General features: G+C 36.2%; 1 protein-coding gene across 8 annotated transcripts in view; it reads left to right on the top strand.

Moving 5' to 3' along the window:
* The window catches only part of RALGAPA1 (Ral GTPase activating protein catalytic subunit alpha 1), a 297,067-nt gene extending 280,527 nt beyond the window's left edge, over positions 1–16,540 (top strand). For 4 of the 8 annotated variants that reach the window (XM_080675533.1, XM_080675530.1, XM_080675532.1 and 1 more), the window contains 2 exons: positions 1,346–1,470; positions 15,208–16,540. In XM_080675533.1, the coding sequence (XP_080531659.1) occupies positions 1,346–1,470; positions 15,208–15,356 (274 nt within the window). In that variant the 3' untranslated portion in view covers positions 15,357–16,540. Of the gene's footprint in view, positions 1–1,345; positions 1,471–2,075; positions 2,107–13,091; positions 13,157–15,207 lie in introns of all 8 variants that reach the window. The other 4 variants (XR_013960957.1, XR_013960958.1, XM_080675529.1 and 1 more) reach the window with 4 other exon arrangements.
* Positions 16,541–17,127: the final 587 nt, after the last annotated feature.

Below are 17,127 nucleotides of genomic sequence, written 5' to 3'. Positions count from 1 at the left end.
TTTTTTTCCTCTTCTTAATAACTTTTATAAATAGAACCGACTATGGTAGGTCCCATTGAATTAGAATTTTAAATTATCTTTCACAACTTTTTTTCTTGATCTTGATTGTAGACTTGGGATACAATTTCTAGAATTGTAGAACTACAGTAATTGAATTGTAATTTTCTTTTCAAAAGAATAAGGAATTTTGAGGAGAAAATATTTAAATGAGTTTCAGAAAATCAGAGTGAAAAAAAACAACCAATAGGCATATTTGTTATTATTCTTTATACTTACTTAAATGTCTTATGTAAAGCCTATCAACAGAGCATATTGAGTACAGCAGGAAAACTTTTAAAAGTTGTAGAAGAAAGGTTAACTGATTTCTCAGTTCAGGAACTATACGACATGAAGTCAGCATGTGAGCTTTTCCTGATAATTGTATGTTGCTGCCTGCTGCTCTACATTTTGACAGCCATTTCCATAGTTGCTTTCGTGAACAACAGAAATATTCTCTCTCTTTCTCGCCCTCTCTGTGCTAACAGCACAATCAGGCCTGCTGAAACAGGAAGCCTGGAGTGGGTTGTTCAAAAGCAACACTTCAAGGTACTGGTTGCTTGTCAATAATATCAGAGAAGAAAATGTGGTGAAAGGGAAGTACAGTGTTTTTCTGTCAGTGTCAGTGCCCTGTAGATGCTTTGTTAGACAGTATTTAGGAGTCCTGTGGTCTCTTTGCAAATATTCCTGCTTGTTTCAGTGTTATAATTGACTGGGGTTTTTTCCTGACATACAGATTCAACTATGTATTTATCTTAACCGCATGGAGTTATTCAAGGATTATAGCAACAGTAGTCTTCCATTCAATATGAGGACAATTGTTGGGAAAATGCAGAGATTTTAGAAGAAAAAAAAAGGAAGATATGCAGGAATTTTTCACAATAAATCTTTACAAATGAAAAATATAGAATTTCAGACATAGTATTTTAAGCAGCATTATCATATTTATTGTATGGCTTCTCAGAGCAAATCTGCAGATCTGAAGCTGACTAAAAGAAGGCTGACCTAATAGCAGTTTAATCCTTTCTCAAGTAAACTTAACTTTCTTCCAACAGTTCAGTCTTGTAATTACTTTCTAATAAATGTCTCCCTGTTAAGCTGCCATTTATAGTGATATCCTGAAATGTAAACATGTTAAAAACCATATTTTTTACTCTTTAAAAAGCCATACTTTTGATATATGTAAGGTTAATGAATCATTGTATTTATCAAGAACTGATGGCTTAGCAATCACAATAGTCCTTTTTGATGAGTCTATTCTTTTTCAATATAAGCTGCATTAACTTCATCCTTAACTGACGGAAATCAGCTATGAGGAGAGAGCACGGTACCTGCAAACAATTGTCCAGCACCATTTAGAACCAACGACATTTGAAGATTTTGCGGCGCAGGTTTTTTCTCCAGCTCCCTACCATCATTTACCACCGGATGCTGGTAAGATTAAAAGCAAGTATTCGTTACTTGTCATTATTTGAACTTGAAATGCAATACCCTTTTGTTCTAAAAACTCTTAAAATAATAGAAAACATGCCTGAATAAAATTCTAGTTTCAACATTGAAATATAAGTATTTTTCATCATTATTTAATATTTGAATCTAGCCTATAAATTTGATTCATATTTTCTGTTACCTACATGGAGTTTCTTTGAAAGTCAACAGTCTTCATAGAAGTACATACACCACATTTTATCTGAGCTAATGGGCGGTGACTATTGTGTTTCACGGAATCATTACTGAAGGAAGTATCTGCGAAAGAAACACAAGTTGAGCATGCACTGTAAACTTTAGAGCATTGAATTTTATGGCCAAGAATATTGTCTTATCTCTAATTTTACAAATAAAGTTGAATGGTCTAGATTTAAAAGGACTTAAAATAGTTAATTATTTTATAATATTTAAAGATGATAAAAGGGTACTGCATTTTTACTATTAACTAATTTTGACGAAATCAGTAAAAAATAAATGACTCATGGCCTTCCTATTCTGTAATACTTTGTACTCCTTATGATTGTTTCATTTATTTTATTTTCCCTCTTTAGATCATTAAATATCAGTTCTGTTTATCTGAAGGTAAGACAAAGTGTCAACCAAAACATTCTTTGTTCTTCCCCTATTTCCTTTTTTTTTTTTTAATTAGCAAGCACTAAGCTTGTAACTCAAACAATAAGCAAACTTAACACTGCCCTGGTTCATACTAAACATTTCAGAAATGGTCACTAAATTTTTTCCAGAATTATACTTACTAACCCAAGTCTGCATGAAACACTAACACTGGTTCTGGTATAAAAAATAACTAATAATAAACCCCTTGGTTGAAATTAGTTACACCTTCTTGTATTGACCTTCTTTGTTTCTCAGCATGAAAAAGTAGTACTACTGAACTGAAATGGTATGTCTTTGTATTTTATAATGTGTTGCATTTTTATTGAGTATCTTAACTTACCAAATAGTTGTTCTGTTGTATGCCTTGCACTCTACTAGGCACCTGAAATATGACGATGACTATTTTAATGAGTTCAAAGGAAGCAGGAAAAGATAATATAGTATACTTGAAGAGTATTATAGTAACCTTTCAAATTCTCTTTTTAAATTTTTTTTCTATGTTAAATAAGTTTAAAAGGTATAGTACTCCTTTTCTTGCCTAATTTATTTGAAAAAAAAATTACTGTAATTCTCAATTGAGATTTAGTCAATGAAATTAAAGCTTCCATTTCTGTGATCATTTAACAGGGCACTAGAAAAATAATTATACCTAAAATCTTAGAGCTTTTTTGATTAATATAAAAGACTTACTAGCAATGATGACTAGGTTGAATCTTTTGAAAGAGAGATTTAAAAACCTAAGATTCACTTCAATGGATTGATACTATCTAAAATTATTCAGTTTAGCATAAAGAAAGATATTAAAAGTAAATTAATGAACAACAAAATAAAAACTAGTTAAGTATACCTGAAAATGTCCTTTTTAATAATAGAGAATATCTGATAGACTAGATTATTAAAATAGATATGAATAATACTTTTGTGAATCACATAGTCAAGCTATATATTTCACAACTGAAAAATACTGATAATGGGACCACACTCAGACTAAGAGTTCCCCTTAAATGTAGAAAGGGTGTCATTTTTAATGTTCTAGTTATTTACCAACTGGAGTCCTTCACATTCCTCTTCTTCATGTTTCCTTCTATTTTGCCTATTCTGCATATTTCGCCAGATACACACACACACAGGCAGTCCTCGGGTTACGTCAGAGATCCGTTCCTACAGCGCAACGTAACACGATTTTCGCCGTAAGTCGGAACCCACGTAATGAAGTGAAACAGTAAAAAAAAAATTAAAAGAAAGATAACAATTCCTGACCTTTACTTGTGGTAAATAAGTAATAAAAAACATAAAGCACATATGTACATACGTCAAAATGATGGAACTGTTTTTTATATAAATAAATGGGAGATTGCGATGTAACCACAAAACATATGTCAAGTCTGACGTAACCCGCAGACTGCCTTTATTTATATATATAATATGGGAAGTAAATAGTATTCTCACTTTCTGAGGCATTAAGTAAAGGATGATACAGTAACCAAGTCAAGGCTCTTTTGGCTTCATTTTAAAATATATTCCAGTATTTTATTTACAACTTGTTTAACATAAAACTGACAGTTATCTAAATAGTAATGCTGATGTGAATTTTAACATAAACCTAATGCCATGCTAAAACTTCTTTCAGTTAAATATTTTTTGGGGGTGCAGTGAAGAAGAAAACTTTATTTAGTGCAAAACAGCTCAATTGTGATACAGCATGCTGTAGAACATTCAATTAATTTTTTTTAATTGTCTTTACCTTTAGGAACCATTAGAAACAAACTCTAAGAGGTTATTTTTGCTGTAAATAACTTGGTCCAGTATTACCAAATACCTTTTTATATGTTTTTTGCAGACTGCATAGTTATTAAAGATAGAAATTTTTATCAGAGTGGTTCTTGGTTCAACACAATATAAAAATGAAATATTTACTTCTGCAGTAACAAAAGCATTCTGTTCCTGATAAATGATTGTTTTATTTTTTTCCAGTCACCTCAGATTTTTCTGTCTTAAACCACCCCATACATACAGAACTCTCTTTAAAAGTGTAAGTCAAAGTGGGGGAGAGAACACATGAAATAAACCACATAATAGCAGTATGGAAGTTTTTTGGTTCACTTTTACTTTTTAACATACGATAAAATTTGCCACACTGAGGAAATGCATTCATAATTGCAAGTGAAAATTAACTTTAATTATTATATGCATACTTCATGTATATAAAATAGAACTGATCAATACTAATGCAATAATTTGAAATTAAGTCTAAAGTAATGCCAATATGATAATCATATAAAAATATCATCTTTCTAACCAATCCTGTAACATAATTTTATTTGATGGAATAATGTGAAAAATACTATTTTTTAAGTTGACAACTTGATTTAAGATTAACTAAAACCTACTTTCTATTTAACAGTAATGTACCAACTATGATAACATTAAAATACAAAAAAAGATTTTAAAAAATAATTTTTAGTGTTATTTAAATAGATATGAAAAGCATTTTTGGTGTATCATAGTTGCGCCATAAATTTCATAACTGTATTTTCTCAAAATGGACTCTGGCAGTAGACTGATACTTACGGGAAATTATTTTTATCCCTAAGGTCATTGAGGGGGAGATATGGGAGATCAACAAAGTGTGACATCATGATAACTACATTAAAACATTATTAGATTGTTCTTGTCCCTTATTTTTAAAAAAAATTACAGGAAAAATCCCTTTATCTTTGTCAGGCATGTGTGTGGAAAATATCAAAAGTTTTACAGTGACCTTCTTTTTTAACTTTTTTAATATTCATGAACACCTCTCCTCTGACTCTGCAATTAAATTACTTCTCTTCTTGACCAAATTACATTGATAGTTCAAAATCTAGATATTTTTCCCTAATAGCACATTGTCTTTTCAAATCAAGCCTTATTTTAATAAAAGAAATTATGGAATGCCAACAAGAAACAGGATTTTTTTGCTGGAAAAGCGCAATAAACATTGTCTTTCTCAATTTCAACATTAAAAATAGCACTCATTTTTTCCAGTGTTGTCTTTTTAATATCACCAGCCATAAATATGTTTAATGTTTATTGTGTAGTATTAAGCTAGTATATAACTCCACTTGGAATTATTGTTTTTCTGCAAATTAAGTGTAGAAATTTTAGTACTTTAAAAATTAAAGGATTGATTGGTGTTTGACTCTATATATGCACATTTACACATATTCATATACACACATAAATATACATACCTATACCTACATATAACTATAATTACCTTTAGAAAATTTATAGGCTGCTATTTTTTTAATATGTTTTTATTGATTTCAGAGAAGAAGGGAGAGGGAGAAAGAGATAGAGACATCAATGATGAGAGAGAATCATTGATCGGCTGCCTCCTGCATGCCCCACACTGGGGACTGAGCCTGTAACGCGGGCATGTCCTCTGACTGGGAATTGAACTAAGTTAGGCTGCTATTTAAATAAGTATTATAAAAATTAGTAATAAGATTCAAATATTTCTATGTATGCCATCAAAATAAGAGTTAATCTAGATAAGAATGATTATGAAAACCTAGGGTAGTGTAAAATCATCCTTCATTCTAATCTATTTTACTATTATTTCATAAAATCTGTATTGCCACATGTAGATGACATAGTGTTATGATGATCAGATCCATCTCTTGAACCTTTGGATAGAATGAATCATCAAAATTTAGCCATTGCTTTAGGTAACCATTTAAACTCAGTGTTCTTCTTTAAAAGTCATTTTGCACTTTCTGAAGTAACCTGGAAGAATATATTTTAGGAACTCAGAAGATGTTATATATATACTAGAGGCCCGGTGCACGAAATTTGTGCACAGGGGGGCGGGTTGTGTGTGTCCCTCAACCCAGCCTGCACCCTCTCCAATCGGGGACCCCTCGAGGGATGTCTGACTGCCCGTTTAGGTCCAATCCTGGTAGGATCGGGCCTAAACGGGCAGTCGGACATCCCTCTCACAATTTAGGACTGCTGGCTCCCAACCACTTGCCTGCCTGCCTGCCTGCCTGATTGCCCCTAGCCACTTCTGCCTGCCAGCCTGATCGCCCCCTAACCACTCCCCTGCCAGCCTGATTGACGCCTAACTGCTCCCCTGCCAGCCTGATTGCCCTTCACTGCCCTCCCCTACCGGCCTGATTGCCCCTAACTGCCCTCCCCTGCTGGCCTGGTCACCCCTAACTGTCCTCCCCTGAAGGCCTGTTCACCCCCAACTGCCCTCCCCTGCAGGCTTGGTCACCCCCACTACCCTCCCCTACCAGCCTGGTCACCCGTAACTGCCCTCCCTTGCAAGCCTGGTCCCTCCCAACTGTCCTCCCCTCCTGGCCTGATCACCCACAACTGCCCTCCTCTGCTGGCCCGGTCACCCCTAACTGCCTCCCTTGCCAGCCTGGTCGCCCCTAACTCCCTCCCCTGTTGGCCATCTTGTGGCGGCCATCTTATGTGTTGGAGTGATGGTCAATTGGCATATTACCTCATTTTTAGGTAGGATATAATCTTTAAAATAATTTTTGTAAATGCCAATAGGAAAATCAGTTTCCTTCAACATATAGCATCAACTATAAATTTGTTTACTGTGTTTTTAAAAACAGATTTCTAATCATATCACTAGGTTAGCCTAAAATTATTAGCCATTAACCTTTTTTATTTATGTATTTATTTAATAAATCTTTATTGTTCAGTTTATTACAGTTGTTCCTCTTTTTTCCCCCAATAGCTCCCCTCCACCCGGTTCCCAGCCCACCCCATGCCCTTATCCCCCTACCCCCCCCCCCCCCCGTTCTCGTCAATAGGTGTAAGATTTTTGTCCAATCTCTTCCTGCACCCAAATACCCCTTTCCTCCTGAAAATTGTCAGTCCACTCCCTTTCTATGCCCCTGATTCTATTATATTCACCAGTTTATTCTGTTCATCAGATTTTTTATCATTTGATTTTTAGGTTCAGTTGTTGATAGATAAGTATTTGTTGTCACTTTGTTGTTCATAGTTTTTATTTTACCTTTTTCTTCTTCTTCCTCTTCTTAAAAAATACCCTCAGCATTTCATATAATACTAGTTTGGTGGTGATGAACTCCTTTAGCTTTTTTTTTTTATCTGTGAAGCTCTTTATCTGCCCTTCAATTCTGAATGATAGCTTTGCTGGGTAGAGTAATATTGGTTGTAGGTTCTTGCTATTCATCACTTTGAATATTTCTTGCCACTCCCATCTGGCCTGCATAGTTTCTGTTGAGAAGTCAGCTGACAGTTGTATGGGTGCTCCCTTGTAGGTAACTTACTGTTTTTCTCTTGCTGCTTTTAAGTTTCTCTCTTTGTCTTTTGCCCTTGGCATTTTAATTATGATGTGTGTTGGTGTAGTCCTCTTTGAATTCCTCTTGTTTGGGGTTCTCTGTGCTTCCTGGACTTGTAAGTCTATTTCTTTCACAAGGTAGGGGAAGTTTTCTGTCATTATTTCTTCAAATAGGTTTTCAATATCTTGCTCTCTCTCTCCTTCTGGCACCCCCATAATTCGGATGTGGGTACACTTGAGGTTCTCCCAGAGGCTCCTCACATTATCTTCATTTTTGGGGTTTTTTTTATTCTTTTTGCTTTTCCGGTTGGGTATTTTTTGCTTCTTCGTATTTCAAATCTTTGCCTTGATTCTTGGGATCCTCTAGTCTGCTGTTGGATCTCGGTATATTATTCTTTATTTCAGTCAGTGTATGCTTAATTTCTAGTTGGTCCTTTTTCATATCCTTGAGGTTCTCACTAAATTTCTTGGAGGTTTCTAGAAGATTCTTGAGTAACCTTATAACCATGGTTTTGAACTCTATATTCAGTAGTTTGCTTTCTTCCATTTCTTTCATTTGTGACATGCTTCTTTGTCACCACATTTTTGGCTGCTTCCCTGTGTTTAGATAGAGTGGCTTTGTGTGGTTGGTGTCCTATAGTGCCCAGTGGCTCAGCCTCCCCAATTACCTGAGGTGGACACTCTTGGTGCACCCCTTTGTGGGCTGTGTGCACAGTCTTGTTGTAGTTAAGCCTTGATTGCTGTTGGTATCACTGGGAGGAATTGACCTCCAGGTCAGTTGGCTGTGAGGAACCAGCTGTGTCTCCAATAGGAGAACTGCTGTGCAGGAGACACCCTTATGGGGCAGGACTTGCTTCAGTGGGGCTTTGGTGCTCACTGAGTCTGCCCCTTGAGTGTGTTGCTTATGGGTGTGAAGGGTTGTATTCTGGTATGGTCTCACACTGACCACTGGGTACACTGGCTCTTGGATCTCCAAGGAGGTGCAAAATCAGCCACTGCCTGATGCCACCCAGCAGGAGCTACAGAGAGATCTGCGGATTCCTCCTCTTTGGGGTTTGGAAGTGCCCACATGAGACCCAGCTGTGAAGCAATGCAGGCTGCCACTGCAGGGCCTTAGGCTTTCTTTTGGACGCTTTAGAGCTCTCTGACCCAGCTGCAGTTCATTAGGTTTTAGGTTGCAAGAGGGACAGGCCATTCATATGCAAAAGCCGCTGCGCACAGCTTGCGTGGGGTTGTAAATTGGGTGGGGCGGGGTCTCAGGGAATCACCAAGGTGGAGCAAGCAGCAATGGCTGCCAGTCAGCCCTGCCCCAGAGAGGTCTCCGGGTCTCTGTGTCCTGCAGCCCCGTGCAGGAACAATGATCGCTGGGAGCACCTCTGAGAGAAAGCCGCCCTCGCATTTCTGCCCGATGCCAGACAGTCCAGTTTCTCCCCGTATGAGTCTGGGTCCCCAGAGTCTGGCCCAGAACTGGAGTTCATAGCAATCGGGATCTTGTATCTCCCTCCCAATTGAAAAAAAACAATAGCGCACCGAGTTGCCAGCCCGTTTCGCACTCCTCCGTACCTCTGCACTTTCGCACCTCCACACCTCCCAGTTTCAATGCGTTTTTTTCTTTCCTTCTAGTTGTAGAACTTCCACTCAACCAGGTTTCCTGTGGTTCTGGATGTTACTTGTTTTGTCTTTTAGTTGGAGTTTTGATGTGGTTGTGAGAGGCAGCAAGTACAGGTGTTTACCTATGCCGCCATCTTGGTTGTCTCTTAGCCATTAACCTTTTGTGACAGTAATTACTATGTTCAATTTCCACTTGGAACATTCATTCAAAGTAATGATTTTTGTAATGATAATGGTAAAATGTAAAATTTTTGTAATGATAATAGTAAAATAATAATTGAGCAATCACTGTGTTAAATAGTATACATGCATTCTCTTATTAATCTTTATGGCAATTCTATGAGGTTTTCTTTTTTTAATTTGCTTACAAAAAAAATTTTTTGCTTATCCAGAATCACCTGGTACTTGTTAAAGCCAGACTCTGACTTCAGAGTCCATGATCTTAACTATTATAATTACCCATTTTATGTAAATATTTTCAACCCCTTCTTGCTGTTGAAAGAGAGAGGAAAGAGAGAAAATGCCTAATCATGTGTCATATTTACAAATTAGAAATTATAAAATATTTTTATTTTTGATAGCCTTGCTGGGTACAGTATTCTTGGATTCAGACCCTTCCTTTCATGACTTTGTATATTTCATTCCATTCCCTTCTGGCTTGATGAGTTTCTGTTGAGCAATCAGTCGCTAGTCTGATGGGGGTTCCTTTGTAGGTAACTTTTTGTCTCTCTCTGGCCACTTTTAAGATTTTTACTTTGTTGTTGGTGTTTGCCAATTTAATTATAATGTGCCTTGGCGTCGGTCTTTTGGGGTTCATTTTGCTTGGGACTCTGTGAGCTTCTTGGATTTGTGTGGGTTTTTTCTTCCCTATATCAGGGAAGTTTTCTGTCATTATTTCTTCAAACAGGTTTTCTATTCCTTGCTCAGTTTCCTCTCCTTCTGGAACCCCTATTATGCGGATGTTGTTTTGTTTCGTGTTGTCCCAAAGTTCCCTTAGGCTCTCCTCCTGCTTTTTAATTTTTTTTTCTAGAAGCTGCTCTACTTGGGTATTTTTTCTTACCTTGTCTTCTAGCTCACTGATGCAGTCCTCTGCTTCTTCTAGTCTACTCTTGATGCTTTCTATTGAGTTCTTTACAGCAGCGATGCCATTTTTCATTTCTTCTTGGTTCTTCATTTCCTCTTGGTTCTTACACATATTGTCGAATTTGTCTTCCATTCTTTTCAGCCACCTTATGACCATTTCTCTGAATTCTTTCTCTGGAAGGTTGCTTGCCTCCATTTCATTTACTTCCTTTTCTGGTGATGCCTGCTTTTCTTTCATATTGCGGGCTGTTTCTTTGTCTCCCCATGGTCTCTCTTCTCAGGGTGTCTGGTTATGTAGTTCTCTCTCTCCTTTCCGTGGTGGAGTGTAGAGCTCCTCTGAATCCGCATGTTTGCACCAATTGGGGACCAGTGCTCTGGGGTTCGCAGCTGTTTGGTGGGTGCCGCAGTTGTAGATTTTCAGGCTTCCTATAACATCCACTTTCCCCTTCAAGATGGCGCGGTTTCCGCGTCCAAGCTGGTGGCTCCGGGAAGGAACCCAGCAGCAGTGGGGGCTGCCTGGTCAGGGGAGCTCCATCCAGCACTCCCCCACTGTCTCCTGGAGTATAGCTGTCCCTCAACTCACCAACAAACACTCCCCGTGCGACCCTCAGCTGTTCTTTCTATCTGCTCCGGGACAAGGCTCCAGACATGTCTCTATTCCACTGCCATTTTTTCCTACTCAAATATTTTTATTTTTAAGGCTCTACTTTACCACTCATTGAAAAATCTTCTTTTTTAAAAATAGTTTTAAGGTTGCCATGGAGAAGTTTGGACTTTGGAATCAGACTGATCTGGGTTAAATCCTAGTTCTGCTGTTTATTATCTGCATGATCTCAAATAAATTAATGTATCTTAAACCCAGTTTTCCCATTTGTAAGGAGATAAAATATGACAAGCTTAGACAAATATGCTCTAAGTTGCAATAATGGTAATTCTTGAATATCTTAAAATGAAATCACTTTGCCTATATTTCTGTGCCATTTTATTTTAAATGTGTTATTTCCTTTATGACATTCAGTGGTGAATCCATGCTAATCACTTATCACCTCCTTTAACAATATTAAAGCCATAAGATTACTTAGGTAATCTGCATCCTTTAATATAAGGTTATATAGTATAGGAATATTAGCATAAGAGTAGGTAAATTATTTAATTTCCCCAAAACTAAACTTTTTGGTATGCTGTGTTCTCCACATTTCAACAATTATATTTTATAAGTGGTCATTTTCTTCAAAAATATTTCTAATTTGTATTCCTTCTTTTCTTATCCTCATCTGTTCTGATTCAAAGTCTATTATTTTACTCTTATGTGTTTAGTAATCTTATTATAGGGCTACACTTATTGGGTACCTGCTCTGTGGCAGGATCTTTGCATATGTCGTCATTCATCCCTCACAACTTTGCAGAATAACTAGTATTGTCTCCATTTTACAAATAAGAAAACTGTCTGGTGTTAGTTTGCCCAAGATCCAAAAGCTAATAACATGACAAATTTGGCATTTAACAATACCTGTCTAACCCATGCCCATGCTTTCTAACAGATCACATTGCCTCTTAGTTTAGTATTAATTGGAATTGCTTTCAAAGTCACAATATTTTTAAAGGCTATGTCTACCCTATAACTTTAGCAGTTTAAACTGGACATGCCTCTCAGCAAGCAGTACAAACACAGCCACAATAAATTATTCATTAAGTTCCTATATATAATCTGTATAGATCCCCACAGTCATATTCATCATGTTACATGTATTTGTAATAATAGTTTATTGTAATCTATACACAATGTGAGTCAATTTATTATACCTTTAAGATATAGACACAGTCTGTGTGAGTACTGTACCAGTGTTAGTAACAGATACAGTATGCATAAATATAGATACTTTTTAAACTTTATACTTGAAGATATATTAATAATAGAAATAAATTAACATTCTTTATGACTCAGATGATATAAATCAGTACTTAGGCAGAATAGGATGTGAAATGAAATCACTGTATTCTTTACATCTAAAATTGAGATCTAGCCCTGGCTAGGGAGCTCAGTTGGTTAAAACATCATCCCAAAATGCCAGTTGCAGGTTCATTCTTTGGTTAGGGAATATACAAAATTCAACCAATGAATGCATAAGTAAGTGGAACAATAAATTGGTATCTCTCTCTCTCTCTCTCTCTCTCTCTCTCTCTCTCTCTCTCTCTCTCTCTCTCTCCCGTCAATCAATAAATAAAAATGTTTTTAATATAAATAAATAAAGTTGAGATCTGTCTAAATTATTTATAGAGTTTGGGTATGCTGAGTATATATCATAACTGTTTGCTAAAATGTGAAGAGGTACTCATAGCTATATTCTATACACAGTAAGAAGCCTGATTTGACTCATTTTACTGAAGGGGGGATTTCATGCTGCAGTCTGTAAGGGAGACAGGGGAATTCCTGTTTTTGAGGAAAATATTCTTTGAATTTGGCATATTCTAAAGCAGTGTTCTCCAATAAAACTTTCTATGATGATGAAAATATTCTGAATGCACTGTCTGGTATGCTTGCCACTAACCACGTGTGGCAGCTATGGCTAACATGTGGGGCAGTAAGTATAGCTCTAAAGATTCTATGACTGAGTGATTAGGATAACATACCCCCAGTATAGTGAACACTTCGAAAGATAGATGTTTATAGCATCTCTCATAGACAATTTTTTTCTTTTCTTTTTTCCTATTTGAACTTGTTTTGTTAGTTGGTAAGTATAACATTTGAATTTACAAAGCATTCATTGTGATACATCATCACTCTAACACATTGCATGACCAATTGTATTTCATATTAAAAACCTGGTTACTCTCTTCTCTGCTCCTTGGTTAACACCTGTAAAATTCTGCAGTGTCTCTCATGTCTGTTATCTATCTTCTCTTTTGTTTTCTCACTTCTGCTCGCTACTCCATTTCTTCATTTACAACAAAGAAAGAAATGCAGTGATAGTTCTCTTCCTCCCAAAACCTCCGCTAGAAAACATTGGCCATCTCAAGGTAAATAGCCACGGGAAAGCCTGTCATGATTGGCCGGGAATAATATGCATTACCAGAAAAGCATGAGCCACTGCTCTTCACCTTCCTTCTGCCGTCCATCTGCAGTGCTTTCCTAAAAAGGGCCATGGGTTCATATTCTCCTTGAGGTTTTCCAGGATCAACCAAGTCAGATCTTCAAGATGAGTAAAAGTGAAAAGAAATATATATTCCTTCTCCTTGTATTTTGAAAGCCAACCTCATTTCAGTTAGAAAAAAAAATAATATTGAAGAAGTTGCTTTGAAAAGCAGGGCAGTTGACCTGGATTATGAGTAATAAAATTTTTTTCTCTGACAATATGTTTGTTCATAAGTATAATGAGAACATTTGGCCTTTAAAACATTTTGAAGTAAGCTACCAAGACACATTCTTAATAAAAGGGATACATCTCAGTAGGACCAGTATTCCTATTGAATGGTCTTGTGTTTCCTTATAAATATTCATTATTTCAATTTAGGCACAAATGTTTTATTATATGGAAATTCTAGTATAATTATATCCAAGCTTACAGTGTCAGTGAGGTGCTACTTTGGCTAACCAATATGCCAAAGCTTTCCCTACAGAGTAAGGAGATGTGTAAATTTAAGCCTGCAACCTATATGGTGTGCATCTGTCCGTTTGTGACACCTATAAAGAAAATTTCCATGTACACAGAGCCCAGAAATCTGGATAAAAGTGCTTTAAAATATACAGAATTTTTTAAATTTTGTTATTCTGTTATGTTTGCTGATTTCCTTTGTTTTTTTGAAGGGCTTTTTTAAAAATATGTATATTTTTAATATATTTTATTGATTTTCTTAGAGGAAGGGAGAGAGATAGAGAGTTAGAAACATCGATGAGAAACACTGATCAGCTGCCTCCTGCACACTCCCTACTGGGTATGTGCCCGCAACCAAGGTACATGCCCTTGATCGGAATCGAACCTGGGACCCTTGAGTCCACAGGCCAACGCTCTATCCACTGAGCCAAACCGGTTAGGGCTAAATATATTTTTATTGATTTCAGAGAGGGAGAGAGACACAGGAACATCAATGATTGGAACATCAGAGAACTACTGATTGGCTGCCTCCTGCACTCCCTACACTGGGTATCGATCCTGGTTCATAGATCGACACTCAACCACTGAGCCACACCTGCCAGGCAAGGGCTTTTATTTTTAATATAATTTCTTGTTCATTCAGGAAATATTTGAGAGCCTATAATGTGCAAAGTTCTGTAGAGTTGCTGTATATTAAAGAATCAATTCATGGAAATAAAGTACAGAGGTGAAGAACTACTTTATAAATGACACTAAGAATTTTCTAATTTGAACTTAACTTTGCTTTTAAATTTTTATATCTTCTAATTCTACTGGTTGCCTGTTTCCTAGGACTGGATAATATAATTGCAAAACTTTAAGTTAAGGGAAAGAAAGTATTGCTTATCTCTTATAAATCAAGACATTTTGAGGGGTCAGTTTGTCTTTTTAACTGACTTTCAAATGCAAATTCTTGTACTCTTCCTCCTTCTTGAAAGCATATTTTAATACCTAGCATATATAATGGTCTCATCGTGCTGAATTCCTTTTGGAACTGATTGCTTGTTGTTTTCAAGTTTAGGCAGTGAATGCCCTTTTCTTGGTTATACCCTATGCCCTAGAGATAGGAATGGGTCCTTCTTACCTGCTTCTTAAGCCCGTCCTGCATGCTAATAGTGCTTTGGATCCCTGTCCTTTCTGGCCCAAAGATTTTGCTTCCCATTGCTTCTTCTGGGGAGCTCTCTGCTTGATTCTGGCTCTGGAATAAGGATTGGCGCTTTCTTGCTAATATGATGGCATGAGCCACCAGATCATTGAGTTTTAAATAAAATATTAGTAAACTGTTATAACAAGCAAGTTTTGTGCTTGTTCTTTCCTCTCAAAAGACCTCATTAAAGGTTGGGATCCATTGCTACAGATTAGTAGCGACAGGTTGTTTTATATGGGAGAGAGGCTAGATAACCTGACCTGTACTAAAGCTCTTGCTTTTCCCCACAGGCTCCTACCCAGAGGTTCTACCCAGTGAAACTCCCACAGCAACGCAGGTAGATGGGGCTGACCTGGCCTCTCCAATGTCTCCTCGAACTAGCAAAAGCCGTATGTCCATGAAGCTGCGTCGATCCTCTGGCTCAGCCAATAAATCCTAAGGAGACGAGCAGCTCGGCAGAGATCAGCAGTAGCCACCTTAGCATGAACATAGTGTTAACCCTTTCAGGCTCTTATGTTTGCCAGAGCATGCATGTTCCTTCCTGAACATTTATTGTAAAAAGAACACTGGATTTAAATAATTTGTAACTTAATATTTTAGATTTGAGTTGTTTATTCAGTTGGTTTTTCCCCCTACACTCCAAACTGCCTTGGGGGAGAGGGGCATTCAATATCCCTTTACCTTTCTAGATAATTATGTCTAAGAAGTTTTACTTTTAATTTCATGATTACCTTTGAACCAAAATAGAATTGGTTCTCATTATTTTATTTATCATGCCCCATTGCAACTTTATGGGCTCAGTAAATATATAATTTTTTTACAAGTGTAAATTTTTAAATTTAAGCATTTGTAAAGTTATAGCAAAAGTTGCAAATCTGTTAATATACAGATGTGTATGGATTATTTATGTTATGAAAATAAAACATTAAAATAAATGGTCTGTTAGCATCTCAAATTCTAACTGAAATAATTTTAGCATTAATTTTTTCTTCCCAAAGCAATGCCTCGTTTCTTGGCTGTGTGGTGACACCATGGCATATCTAATAACCAGAAAAATCACTGCTAACTTTGATTTAAGTTTAGCTTCAATATTTTTCTAACGTTCTGCTTTTGAAATGGTATCACTGTTAAATGCCCCCCCCCCTTTTTTTTTTGAGATTGTGGCCCTTTATTATTGGATGGTGGATCCTGGTGTATCTATGTTCTTTCCTAAATACCATAAAGGGGGGAATTCGGAGGAAAAAAAGAAAAAACTTTTCTGATATAAATGTGTTAATTAAATTATGTGTATTTTTTTAAAAAGTAACATGACCCAGGAGTCCAAATTAAATCTAATATTGTTAATACTGAACTTGCAGGTGCAAGTTGGTATACATTCCACTCTCCAGAAGTATTTTCCTACAGTAGATAAGCTGCTCACATTTTGCTTATATTTTGTTTTAAATGGGCATCTCCTAAGGAAATGTAGCATGGCATCGGTACTAACTGCATGTGTAAATACATCATAAAACAAACTATAAAATATAAATTATGTATCATCTTTCATGTAATATCTACAAATTTGTAACAGTGAAAAAAATATATAGTATTTAGTAACACAATAAAAATATTATCACTTATGTCCATTAGTGTTTTTGTCTTTTATATATTTTCAGATTTAATAATTAGGGCTATATGATTAATGGAGAGATGTGAAGCATAAATCTAGATTATCTTAATCATGAAAAATGGGCTTGAATTTTCAGGATACACCCCTAACTTATTTCACAGGGATCCTACCACAGTCATTAAAAATGCAGGAAATTTTACTCCTTCATAAGGGCTGGCCAGAAACTTCACCCAGTGCACTTGGTTAAAGCATCAATTTATCTCAGCCTCATGTTTCTTTGATTTCTTAAATTTACTTGGCTTATAGTATACATTCAGGAACAAAACTTTTTATAGTTTCTAAAACCTGTGCACTTAAGTTTTTATTTTCTTATAAATAAAAAATTCCTATGAAACAATGTAGAAAATAAACTAAAATTCCTATGAAAGACAATAAACAAATGTCCCTTGGAACAAGCTTAAACAATACAGTTTCCCACAACCTAGGTGAAGAATTACAAAGAGCAAAGTCAAAGTAACTGCTTACACATTTCTACAGTGCTTTCAAAATTTTTTTAATGAACAGCTAATGGTTTGATGATATGTAACAGAATGGAATGAAA

This window comes from Plecotus auritus, assembly GCF_963455305.1.
Source record: "Plecotus auritus genome assembly, chromosome: 1".
In the NCBI taxonomy this organism is placed as follows: domain Eukaryota; kingdom Metazoa; phylum Chordata; class Mammalia; order Chiroptera; family Vespertilionidae; genus Plecotus; species Plecotus auritus.
This window is presented reverse-complemented; position numbering and strand designations above follow the sequence as displayed.